Here is a 12,953-nt window from a genome sequence, read left to right on the forward strand (position 1 = left end):
AACTCAGGACCCTGTGCTTGCCAGGCAAGCACTTATTCTACTGAGCTATCTCCCCGGGCCCTCCAATTATCTTCTATCGTACACTTTCTCCCCCTTGCTTTTTTACAGTGAATCAGCCAGCTTCTCTCCTTCTAGCTTTATCTTGCTTGTCTTTCTGCAGCATCTCTATCTCCATTCTGTCTCCTTTCTGTACAGCACATATCACAATTTTTTTCTATGAATTTAGGTTTTAACATAAGACAAGGGGTGTAAAACTTCCCAGGGCCTCTGCTTTCTGCCCTTTAAAAGACCCCACGTGAAGCAGAGAAATCCTAAGGGCCCCCTTAGTCAGTTGGAATGCTTGAAGAGGGTAACTGGGAAAATAAAAAATAAACCGGAATCTCATGGAGGGCTGGCTGTGTGTGGACAACTCAGGAAAGGACCATGTGGGGGGACAGGGATTCTGCCTCGAAATTCAGTGGGTCTAGGTGGCATCTCTGGGCTCCCTCATCCATACTGACACCAGGATTAACTCCTGCTCCATCTCTTTTCTACTTTAATTCCATTTCTCTCATTTCTGCTTATTAACTAGAATGCTCTATTTATGAGACACACACCCGAGAGATGAGATGCATGACTCCAGGCTGAGGATGGAAAGAAAACAATGACCTATTAGAAATGGCTCCAACGGGAATCCGACAGGAACAGTTCCATGTAAAGCTCATTTCTGGACACTGGGATTTCCTAATTGCCAACTTGCAAAAGATAGACCAGAACTTAAGGCAGGATTATAGGAAAATGACTATCTAATGGGAGTTCTGTAAGGCTTCTGTCATTCAGGAAGTTTAGTAATGTTCATCTAGGTTAAAACTGTGTTGGACCTTAATCTCTTAATAACTGCTGTCTCTCAGATAATGGATAATTGCAGTCAACCACATCTTTGCATTAATTATTAGCATTCCACTGTATAAGAGGATAGATGGGTAGAAAACATCTTGTTAGTTTGTGCCCAGGTCCTCTTCTTAATTTCCCGTTCTTCAGACAAATAGCTCTAGCTCCTTCACCTGCACCTCGAAAGATACACTTATAAGTTCCCTTTTGATCTTAGGCAGGCCACTAGAGTTTTGGGCAGTCATGTTCCCCTAGCACCAAGCAATCTTGACTGAATGAATTTTAGATTGAATAACAGACCATTACTTCCCTCATCAGTGAAACTATCCCTTTACACACCTACTGTATGTGTGCGGGCATGCAACACACATACATACTCCACCATGCCTTGAAAATACATAGGAGACACCCTATGTTAATAGAAGCAAATTAGTAGGTCAAAGCTTTATTTAAGATAGCTATATCCCTCACACTCAAAATAATTGCTCTGTAAATGCTCTAAATAAACACTGTCCTCTTCCTACTGCAGGTAATTACTCAGACTAAGAAACGAGCCTTTAAGTATGAATTGTTTTTAGGTCAACAGAGAAAAAATTCACTTTCTCCTCTTCTATATCTAAGTGTATGTGAAATCCTTGCAGACCTGTACGAACTGTGGTCACATATAATCCAATCACTCTCCCAATTCATTAGTCACAATCTTACAGGGGCTAAGATGTCAGGATGTGACATCTGTTTAGTGGCATATTCTTGATAAGTAACCACATATTATCACAGCGCCACATTCCCAAATATTAGAATACTTAACATTTGCTTGAAACTAAAATTAGTGCGAGATCCGATCTCCTTTCCATGGTTTGGAAGATCTTAAGCATCTTTCTCACTTAGGCACTTCCTGTGCTCAGAGATATGTTCAATTAGAACTGCTCTTGTCTGATTTCCTTCTACATTGCAGCATGATTTTGATGAACTATAATTTCTAGGGCTTTCGCCAAGTGGAAGAGTACTAGCACCCAGCACCCAAGGGAAGGACAGGGAGGGCAAGAAGCAGAGAGACAGGGAAAATTATCTAATCACCTGTGAGCGGCACCTCCTTCCTTCACTTGCGTGACAACGATAGCGTGAGGTGAGCGCTTTGATCCTCGGCCTCCACTAACCTGAATTCCCAGCCCATCTGATTCTTTGAGCAGCTCCATCTTCCATATCCGACCGACTTCCTCCTTGGAAGGAAAAGCAAACATATGTAAAGAATGTTGACAGACATACAGCGTTGACATAGGAGAGCAGAGCTGTCACATCAGGCCGTCACTTGCATCCAAGGAGGCAGAAGAAAAAGCTGCTGTGGACTGGACAAAGACTGGCTGGCAGGGCTGCCCAACTGCAGGAGCTGCCACAAGGGAAACATTCTGTTGATGCCGTCCCAAGTGGACCCACTGGCCACAGGCGGCCACAGAGTGCCTGAACGTGGCTGCTGCCACCTGAAGACTTGAATTTTAACTTTATTAAATTCTAATTAAATTTCAGTATTCAAACAGTGGCCATGTATTCAGTATTGAATATTCACTGTATTCAGTATTTCTGGCTAGTGGCCATGATGTTGGACAGCCCAGCAAGTGTGCTTACTGAATTTCCTCACCAGGCTTCTGTAAAGTGAAGCTTCCTTTGATCAAGACCCAGAGGCTACTGGGGATGCAAACACCAGGTGAGTATGGGATCCTTGTATTTTTGCACAGCTACTAATTAATAAAGAAAGATGAAAGAACAATGGTTGGGTTTTGGTCCCAGAAGACCTCAACTAGTTTTGCCATTTATAACTTACAAAAATCACCAAATGCAAAAACATCTGATTCCCCGACTCAAAAGTAGGAATTATTATTAATGCTTCTAAGGTTTTCCTTAGAATTAAATAATATTTATGCAAACATGTAGTAGCATATGATCACTAGCAGACAGTAATAAATGTTGATAGGTAATCATGAATACCTCTTATCAGAAATGCTTGGGGACTAGAAGTGTTTCAGATTTTGGATTTTAAAATCTTGGAATAGTTGCACGTACACAGTGAGATATACTGGGAAGGGGACCCAAATCTAAACATAAAATTTATGTTTCATATATACCTTATGTGTATAGGCAAAGGTAATTTCATACGATGTTCTTAGGGCACCTATGTTTTAACTGTGATCTGTCACATCAGAGGTGAAATTTCCTACTTTTAGTATCATGTTGATACTCAGTAATTTTCACTTTTTTGAGCATTTTGTATTTATATTTTCAGATTAGGATAATATATATATATATATATATTCATTCATTCTTGAGTTGACTCTCAAATTTCCCTAAAACACACAAATGATACCTTGGATAGGAAAAACCAAAACAATAAGTTGATCAATGATTCTGATGTTGACTATTAGTCAATAGAACCAGTGATGACAGTGGTCTGTGCACTCCTTCAAAGCATTTAAAATGCTTAAATCCCTATCAAAATTTGTCCTTTAAAAAACCCTAGTAAATGCCTTTAGGCCATTTGATTACTCAGGGCTTTTCTGCCTTGGCTTGTCCTCTACTTGAATCTGTATTTCACTCTCAGGACAGAAACATGCTTACTGCAAGAGTTTTGAGTTCTTCCAGATACTTAGCTGTTCAGGGAAATGAGAGTGAAATCTTTAAAAGTGATTTATTTGGGGGTCTTTCTTTAGGCTCCCCCTGCTATTCTTTTTAGCTCTAGAGATATGGACATAGGTCATAAAATATTCCTCAACCTATGAAGCAAGAGCCATCTGTTTTTTTCATCCATCACGAATGTCCAATGGGACAATTAAGGTCTACATAGACAATGGCATCATCTCCTAAGAAATAGGCAACTGGCCCACTCAAACTGCTTGCAAAGAAGAAAAAATGTGAAGTATTTAGAAAAATCTGAAACACACAGTGTCAGAGACTAAAATGAAACTGCAGGCCACAGTGAAAAGCCCAGATGCTGAGCAGTCACTGATGTGCAGCAGCAGGACTGCCTGGGAACATGATTACCAGAGAGAAGCCTGCTGGATGCCATACTTTGCTAGTACCACACTGCCCAGTGGGGCTCCCTTACCCAGCAATATGCAGCGGTGCCAGCTCTCTCCTCCACCCTCTGACCACAGACAAGTGGGGCCTGTCTGGCCAAGTGTAACTTCAGAAGCCCCTGGCTTACCACAGTGGTTCATGAACTTGTCAATGGTCCCTATTTCATCCACTCGGCCCACTCTGGCCTCAAGGCTTTTGGTTTGCTGCCTCTGCCCTCTGGAACACCTTTCTCCTCTCCATTTGGAAGCACTCTCCCTGGTCTTTACTTTCTCATAGCTCCACTACTTCCAAAAAGCCAGCCTCGGGAATCAATCTGACAGCCACGATGGCAACTTTCAGTGCTACCTTGGTAGGAGACTCCATGGCCTTACAGATGCCACCAAAAGAACAAATTCAAGATGTGCCAGTTAGTTGCTGTCCTGGCTAGCTGTGTGTCCCACGCCAGCATCCTGGGCAGCCTGTGGCTCTCTCTGGGCATCATGGTGCAGTTGAGACACAAGAGGAAGATAGTGGTTTATTTCTGCCTAGAAAGGGGGACACAGTTCTCAGGTCTCAGGAGATGAGAAAGAGTTCTTCTCCTTCCCCTAGCACAGGAAAGCTGTGGACCTTCCCCTAAAGCAACAGAGTCCATTACTGGAGTCCAGAAAGAGGGCACACTTATTTTTAGTTCAAATTAGTAAAACCCTACCTACCCCATTCCTAGTTTATACTATCCATCTTTTCCCACTTACTCTCCTCTTTCACTAAGCAGAACAGACAGGCATGGTTCACAGAGGGCATGACAATACTAGACACATTCTTCTTAATCTTTAAATGCTTTTAACAGTAAGATTTGTGATGAGTCACGCAAAAATACCTTCAAGGGGGTAGAAAAACATTACTGACAGATGAGTTCAAGGCAGTTTTCATCAAGAGCATCCATATAACTGATTCATACCCTCCTCTGGCCCAACACATGCAAAACTAGCTAAAAACAAAATAAAAATGAAACCCACATATCTAATACAGAAAGTGCATTTCACTCTCTATATTGCAAATGCCTAATTATTCTAGTCAAAAACTAGATCTTCTTCCCTTGTATCCAGTGACATGACTTCTCCCCATAATTGAAAGTGAGAATTAGGAGGGGATTGTCCAAAGCAATCAACGCAAGTTTTCTGTGACCAGACTCATGGTAAGAATTAAGTGAGTGGGGCAAAGTACTACCACATAAAGCAAGAGTAACTGCTACCAATTTAAGCCATACAACTGCCAGCAAACATTTTACACTACTTGTGAATTTAGTTGCCTATAGCTAAAACAAATGTTTAGTCAAAAATTAGTGCCTCAGGTTTGTTAGGCTAGAGTTGGTACTGGCCCAAAACAAACAGGCTAACTTCTTTACACTTTAGCTCCATCAAATCTGGAATCTTTCTCCTTCTGCTCCTGCCTTTCCCATCTCAGTAGGAACAGAACTATCATCCATTCAAGTTATAGAGAACAGGGAAGATGAAAGCCCATGTGTGATCTTTGAATTCTTCTGTTTCATTCCCTACTTCCAAGCCATGTGAGAGATCTGTAGGTTCCGCTTCCAAAATAGAACCCTTATCCCTCTACTTATGCTCTTCTTCTCCACCGGTACCTTTGCCAAAGCCGCCAGCATCTTTAGCTTAGATGACCACAATAGCCTCCTGTCTGATTTCCTGTTTGACTTTTCATTTTCTACAACCCATTATTCTTCATTAAACATCCAGGGTGAATGACGAAACAGCATAGATTATGCTACATTTAGCTTAAATCCTTCAGTAGCTTCAACAGCTCCTCACAGACTGAGAATAAGGTCCAAACTCTTTGTCACGGTGGACATGACCTTTCATAAGTGAGCCCTGTCCACTGTCCTGAATCATCTCCTCTTGCTCAGTTTCTTTGCTTCTGGAACACTCGATTGTTCCCGCTTTAGCTGGTTGGTCCTTGGGAACATTCTGTCCCCTGATTTCGCAGGGCTGGCTGGCTGGCTTAGTTCAAACACTGCTTCTTCAGTGAGGTCTTCCTTTGAAGACATCCACCTAGCCTCTGTCCACATCCCTAGCCATTTTCCATGTCACCCTGTTTTAGGTCATTTATAATACTTGTCACTCCTGGATATTCTGACTTGTTTACTTGCTTACTTATTGTTTATGGCCTTCTTCTAGGCTACACATGCCACAGGATAAAGTCCCTTGTCCATTTCATTTACCAGTGGGTTCCCCAGCAACTAGGACAGAACCTAGCACATAACAATATTGTACAATTAGTACAGAATTAACAAGCATAAAATGTTAACACACTAATCTTACATACAGTTCTTCAGCATCGCTGAGCCTGGAGAAGGGGCTATGTGCACGGGGACCTGTGTGCTCGCCAGTGTCCAGGGCATGAGCCCGGCCCAGCTGATGATGGACTGGACATTTGTTTTTCTCTACATTGGTTTAAAGGACAATAGGACTTTGTCAGTCTATTGAGAAAAAAACCGAATCACACAAAAAAGGGATGCTGTAGACTTCTGCCCTACTGTGGTGGAGGGTTCCCTTTTCCTCTAAACCTCCCACTGTGGTGAGTTCACTTGTGCATCTCTTCACTAAAGCCACTGAGTAGATTTATGTACTACAGCAGGGTGGCACATAAAAGGGAACTAACTCACAGCATTTAAATGACCTCATTTCTGCTGGAACCAAAAATAACACTTTACAACAGCATCTTTGCCCCAAATGTCAGAAGATGCATCAGCCAACTAGAATTTCACAGCATCAAGTGCTTTGCCTCTCACTGCAAGCCTATGCTGAGACTGTCTGTTATCCCTTCTCATGTAGAAGGATGGTAAGAACTGGGAAACAGTGTGATCAAGTCAGAGCTGGAAGTCCCTTGGTCAGCAGACCAAAATGTTCCGTTTATAAGTAAGGAAACAGAAAAACAGAGAAAAGCCACAGGAGCCCAAAGGCCTCAGAGCTGGGGATAGAAGAGTTGGGGATAGAAGGGCTGGGGCTGGATCCACTCCCTTATCTATCAGGCCTGGTGGCTATGGGCATTTTCATTATGTGTGTATTTTTTTTTTTTTTTTAATGTATTTGGTACAGGGTCTCACTTGGGCATTTTCATTAATAAAGAGCTACAGAGCACCAACAAGTATAAGGCCCTGAGCTAGAATTAGTGTCAGAAACTGACACACAGGCTCTGTCCTTAGAATCTACTGGGGACACAATGAGCCAAATGGTAGTTGGGACATTTGGCACTTGGGTGGTACCACAGACATGGCAGGAGTACTGCAGGAGCCTAGAGACGAGAGGTCTCACAGTGGAGTAGGTGGCAGCAGTGTCCCAGCAGTCTTACACAGGAAGGTGTCTCAGTCTCTCCGGAAAGACAGAAGCCAAGCTATGCCGGGGGTGGGGTGGGGGTGGGGAAGAGGAGGAGCAACTGGCAGAAAGGGCAGCATCCACAAGGTCTCAGAGGCAAAAGGGAACACGTTTCTGACGTCTGCCATGAACATCCCAAACTGGGGAGGTGGACAGCAGTAGGAAACAGGACTCCAGGACAAGTTCAGGACCGGGCTGGCCATGAGCTCGGAGCTTCCAGCTCCCAGTGCCACACTCCAGGGAGGTGAGGCAGGCTGGCATGTGAGTTAATAACTAATCACACCTATTAACAAAACCTCCATAAAATTCTTGAAGGGGTTTCCTCTGGGTTGGAGCCATAGCGGCCCCATCACACCGCCTCAGCGACAGGAACCCAGGCTGGGGGTCCTTGTGATTGTCATCCTATGTACCTCTTAGACTGGCTGCTCATTTGTATGCTTTCTCGTATTTTTTTTTATCTAGTAAACTAGTTTACGCAAAGATATTTTCAGAGGACAAAAGTAGGAGGTAGAAACAGTAAGTTAAACAGGAGTCAGATAATGATGGCCTCCAATAACAAGACAAAGTGATTGGATGCTACCCCAAGGGAGAACAGACCTCGAGTGGATTCACAGACATACCCAGTGCTAACATGAATGAACTTGCCTGCTGGGCAAATGCTAGGCTCTTTCCCGCCTTTGTTATATGACTATATTTTGTTGTATTCATTTTCACATTAAAATACACATTTTCCTTGGTACCACCAAAAAACCAAAAATACACATTTTGTGTCTAGACTTAAAAAATTTTCATCCTGCATGAATAATGATCTTTGCTAGAAATACAGTAAAGCTCACTGAGCTCATTTCTAAAATTGCTTGTCAATATCCTAAGCGATTCTTAAGAAGACAGACCCAACTTTTAGAAAAGTGAGTTGGCTTTTTGTCTATGCTGTAGTAGCTTGGTCCACAAATCCTTGGTTTGCAAACAACTTGATTTGCAAACAGAAGCATTTGGCAAAATTTTGCTTTTGTTAGTGAGTTCTGCATTAACTAACAGAGGGTGACAAACATGACCTCAGCCATGTTTCCTATAGTGACACGAACACGGCCATCTTTTCCAGAATTGTGGGATGAATTAGCTTTATGAACTGAGGCGCCACTGTGCATCATTATGCACTAAATTTTTACTCCAATATACCACTGTTCAAAAGAAAAAATTTATTAGGAAGAAATATGTTTCTTATTGCTCAGTTAAGGGAGAATAGAACAAAGAAACGACTGGAAATATAATTTAATGTAAAATTTTCTTACAGCAAATAAGTCCATAAAGAATTACCTGGCAAACCAAAATGGTCTGAATAAGCATCATAGGCCTTTTTTTGGTAATTTATTAAGTTTTTATATAGATATATTAAATCATTAATAAAGCAGAAACTGAAAAACACCGACATGTTTAATCTCCCGTTATTCAAATGGAATGGAAGTTTTTCCTCCAAAGGCTCAAGAGTAAATAGCTAATTTCTAGTTTTCTGGAAATTCTATTTTATCATGACCTTGCTTTCAACTATCCTAGAGTAAAAATAAAAATCTTCTCCAGCCCAAGAACCTAGGCAGCCTTTTATGAAAATCTCTTGGTTCCAATTTAAGTGCCACTAGGATATGGAGGAAGATGTGAAGATTTACCTGCAGCCAACTCTATCAATCTTGAGCAAATGTATTAATGAACAGACTTCTGGGCTGAGAAGGGGGGCTGGTGAGATGACTCAGTGGTCTAAAGCACCTACTTAGAACAAGCTTAGCAAAGCAAAAGCACAGGGACCACGGTTCAATCCCCAGCACCACATGCCAGCCCGCCCCACCCCCTGGTGGGCTGAACTGGCCACACACACACTAAATAAATATTTGAAAAAAAAAAGGGGGGGGGGCTGGGGATTTGGCTCAGTGGTAGAATGCTTGCCTAGCAAGCTGGAAGCCCTGGGTTCAGTCCTCGGCACCAAAACCCAAAAAACAATTCAACCAAAAAAATACAGTAAAATAAAAAAAAGACCAAAACCAAACAAGGCAACTGGGCTGAGAAGGGTGCTAAAACATGCATATGTGGGAAGGTATGTGTCCATGCCCACTTACCAAGACCAGAAATATGAGCCAGGGTCAATGACCAGTCTATAGATTAGGGATAGTTACAAAGAATGCAAATTCCAGATGGATTGTTCTCTGTAAGGACATGCCTTTGAAAAAATTGTCTCAATGGCAATAGATTGAGTTTTTTACCCTTTCATTTATACCTCCTGGGACACTTTTTTTTTTAATGGTACTCAGGATTCAATTTGGGTCCTTTGCTCTGAGGTACATTATCAACCCCTTTTTATTTTTAATTTTGATTTGGGACAGGAACTTGCTGCCAAACTGCTCAGATTGGACTTGAAATAGCAATCTTCCTGCCTTGTCCTCAAATAGTGTTGATACTACAGGTATGTGCCAGCATGTCTGGCATAGATATTTGATCTTGAGCATAAAATTAGGCAAAAGAACTTGGATATATAGTCCTTAGGTAATCTATTAGGTAATCTATTTCAGAAATCCTTAGGTAATCTATTTCAGAAATTCAACTTTATGTTATTATTTTTAAGATGAGTGGATGGGTTCTCCTCTCCTTTCCACCTCATGGAAGCTGCACCACAGCTCTTAGGCCAGACACTGCCATCAGATCTGGCCAATGATATATAAGTAGTGGCGGGTGTCACTTCAGAGTCTAGGCTCTGAAAAGATGGCTCAGTTCTCCAGGGAGTTCTTCCCCTGAGGAGGCCTCCATCACCCAGGGCCCCCAGGGGACCATGGGAAGGAAAGCCTAACCAGCCCTGCTCTAGGCCCTGTCTATGCCTGCTGAGTTGAGAAGGGGAGCTCGGAAAATACAAAATATGAGGAACTCCCTGCAGAGAGGCTAGAGACAAGACCCAGCCAGCTGAACCAGGAGCAGAACATCTTACCAGAGTGGCACAGCAAGTTCACTTCCAAGTGCTGCCGCAGGAATAAGTGGCGCACAGCAGCCAGAGCCAAGCCACACCCACCTGGACGAATTTGAACCTGGTAGATGCGGACTTGGTGCTAAGGTAATAACTACACCAAAGCTCTACACCAAAGGTCAGAAGACAGTGCTGTACAAAATGACAAAGAGAAGGAGAAAAATGCATTCTCAGGCCCCAAGGCCACCCAGAACAAATGCAGGAGACAACGGCATTTGTGTGGAAATTACACACCTGAAATCTCTGAAATAATAGTGTCTGAAGTAAAGAAACAGCTGCAGAAAGGTACTGACAAAATCAGATCAGAAATAATTTATGAAGTAAAGAAAGAAATAACTATAATGAAAGAAGTACTAAATGCTTTAAACAAGACACTGATAAAAAAATAGAGGAGAACAGAAAAATGATGGAATCCTTGAATTAGCAATATAGGAAAGAAATAGAATGCATGAAGCAGATTCAAAGTGCTATTCAGGAAATTAAAACCTCAATCACAAGCTGGCAAAACGGTTTGAATGAAAGTGAAAATAGACTTTCAGACCTTGAAGACACTGTTGCAGCTAGTGGAAAGGTAAGAAAAGATCTCTTAAAAACTAAGATGCAGGAAAAATAATTCCGCGTCAGCAAGACGATGCAAAGATGAACAATGTAAGACTAATAGGTATCAATGAGAAAGAAGGATACAAATGATATAAAATACAAATGATATAAAAAGAATATGGACAGAAGCAATAGTAGAAAACTTACCAAATATGGGGAAACAATCTGACATTCAGATAACCAAAGCATATAGAACTACAAATAACATCAACCCAATTAAAACCACACCCAGATGTATAATAATCAAAATCCCAGAAATTCAGCACAGGAATCATATACTAAAAGCCGCTAGAGAAAAGAAACATCACATTTAAAGGAAAACTGGGGGCCAGGGAGATGGCTCAGTGGAATAAGCGCTTCCCTGGCAAGCGCAAGGGCCTGAGTTCAATCCCCGGTTCTGCAAAAAAAAAAAAAAAAAAAAAGGAAAACCGATCAAAATAATGGCAGATTTCTTTTCACAAACCTCAAATCAAGAAGAGCATAGAACAAAGTACTTCAAGTCTTGCAAGAAAACAAATTCCAACCCAGACTGATATATTCTGTAAAATTTTCTTTCCAGTTTAATGGAGAAGTGAAATATTACTATGACAAAGAACAACTAAAGAATTTCATGAAAACAAAACCAACCCTACACAGACTATTAAAATATATTCTAGAAAGGGGTCAAAATGACCACAACTCCATGAATGAGAATGGAAAGAACCCACCAAATAGGGCAAACAATTAAACATAGGAGAAAAAGAGGTATACAAAAGCAATCTTTCAATTATTCTTTTGTACACAGCAGCAGAATATTTCCATCAGCATACTCTACAAATGGACTTCTCTTGCACCTTATGGGTCATGATTTTGTTTGGGTCTACAGGGTGGATATCAAGGAAATAGCAGTAACTCAGTCCCACAAGTGACATCTGGCCACCAGTAACTGTCATGGACACTGTCCACGTCCACCACATACTAGAACTTTGTGCAATATCCTATTCCCAAACTGTTAGAAGTGCAGATCATATATTTGTCATTCTAGTATTTCTGTTATGTTTTATTCTTAGTAACTCTTTACTACCATGAAAACTTTTTCTTAGTTGATATTTTTGTATATATTAACCTAATCAAATACTATGTGAGTACTCTGAATTGATCACAGATTCATACATATGATACACTACATTCTGGCTTCTTGGTTGGACTCACAATTTAATTTTAATCTTTGAATATGATTTTGAAATATTTAATTCTGAATTAATATATAATTTTCTGAATATTGTTTAATTTTAATTTTTTATGATTTATACTGTTTTTTGACTTACAATCAACTTATAAGACATGGTATACTTTCTCCTAGTATTAGAAACTTTAAACAGTGTATTTCCATTTTCCATCGACTTTATATTAGTTTTTGTCTTTTACACACACACACATATATATGAAAAAATATATATATAACCTGACATAACATTGATAACTGTTTTGTAGAAATCTTCAATGCCCCTTTAAATAGGTCATCTAATATAATTATATTTGGCACTCCTGCATAACTACCACTTTGAGAGTTTTTTATTCTTTATCCAGGATCATACAGCAACTTCTCTTGCCTTCTGTATTATGGTCTTTGTTATTTTCTATATGCTACGTCTGGAGGTATTAGAATATTTCAAGTTTGTATAACTGGAAAACATTTTACTTTTAGTTTTCAGAGGTATGTTTGCTAAACATACCCAAAGGAGCGAATTTTAGAAAAATATTTCTGAAATGAATACATGAGATTAATAATAGACATTGTAAAAAGTTATTTACAAATTTAAATGAACAACAAAAACTGTCTAAAATAAACATGAAGTCTTCTTTTTACAGATCAGTCATATAATAGTTCACTCTGTGTCAAAATCAAGAAACTCATTAAGATTCAATGAGGAGGGGCTGGAGAGATGGCTCAGTGGTCTAAAGCACCTACTTAGAACAAGCTTAGCTAAAGCACAGGGACCGCGGTTCAATCCCCCAGCACCACATGCCAATCAGCCCCGCCCCCTGGTGGGCTGAGCTGG

The 12,953-nt window shown here is 40.8% G+C and overlaps 1 protein-coding gene across 7 annotated transcripts in view; it reads right to left on the reverse strand.

Moving 5' to 3' along the window:
• The window catches only part of Pdzd2 (PDZ domain containing 2), a 401,332-nt gene that overhangs the window by 97,471 nt on the left and 290,908 nt on the right, over positions 1-12,953 (reverse strand). For all 7 annotated transcript variants that reach the window (XM_023702360.1, XM_023702362.1, XM_023702361.1 and 4 more), the window contains one exon: positions 1,948-2,090. In XM_023702360.1, the coding sequence (XP_023558128.1) occupies positions 1,948-2,090 (143 nt within the window). The remainder of the gene's footprint in view (positions 1-1,947; positions 2,091-12,953) is intronic.

Source organism: Octodon degus, unplaced genomic scaffold (genome assembly GCF_000260255.1).
Source record: "Octodon degus isolate 3935 unplaced genomic scaffold, OctDeg1.0 scaffold00149, whole genome shotgun sequence".
Classification (NCBI taxonomy): Eukaryota; Metazoa; Chordata; class Mammalia; order Rodentia; family Octodontidae; genus Octodon; species Octodon degus.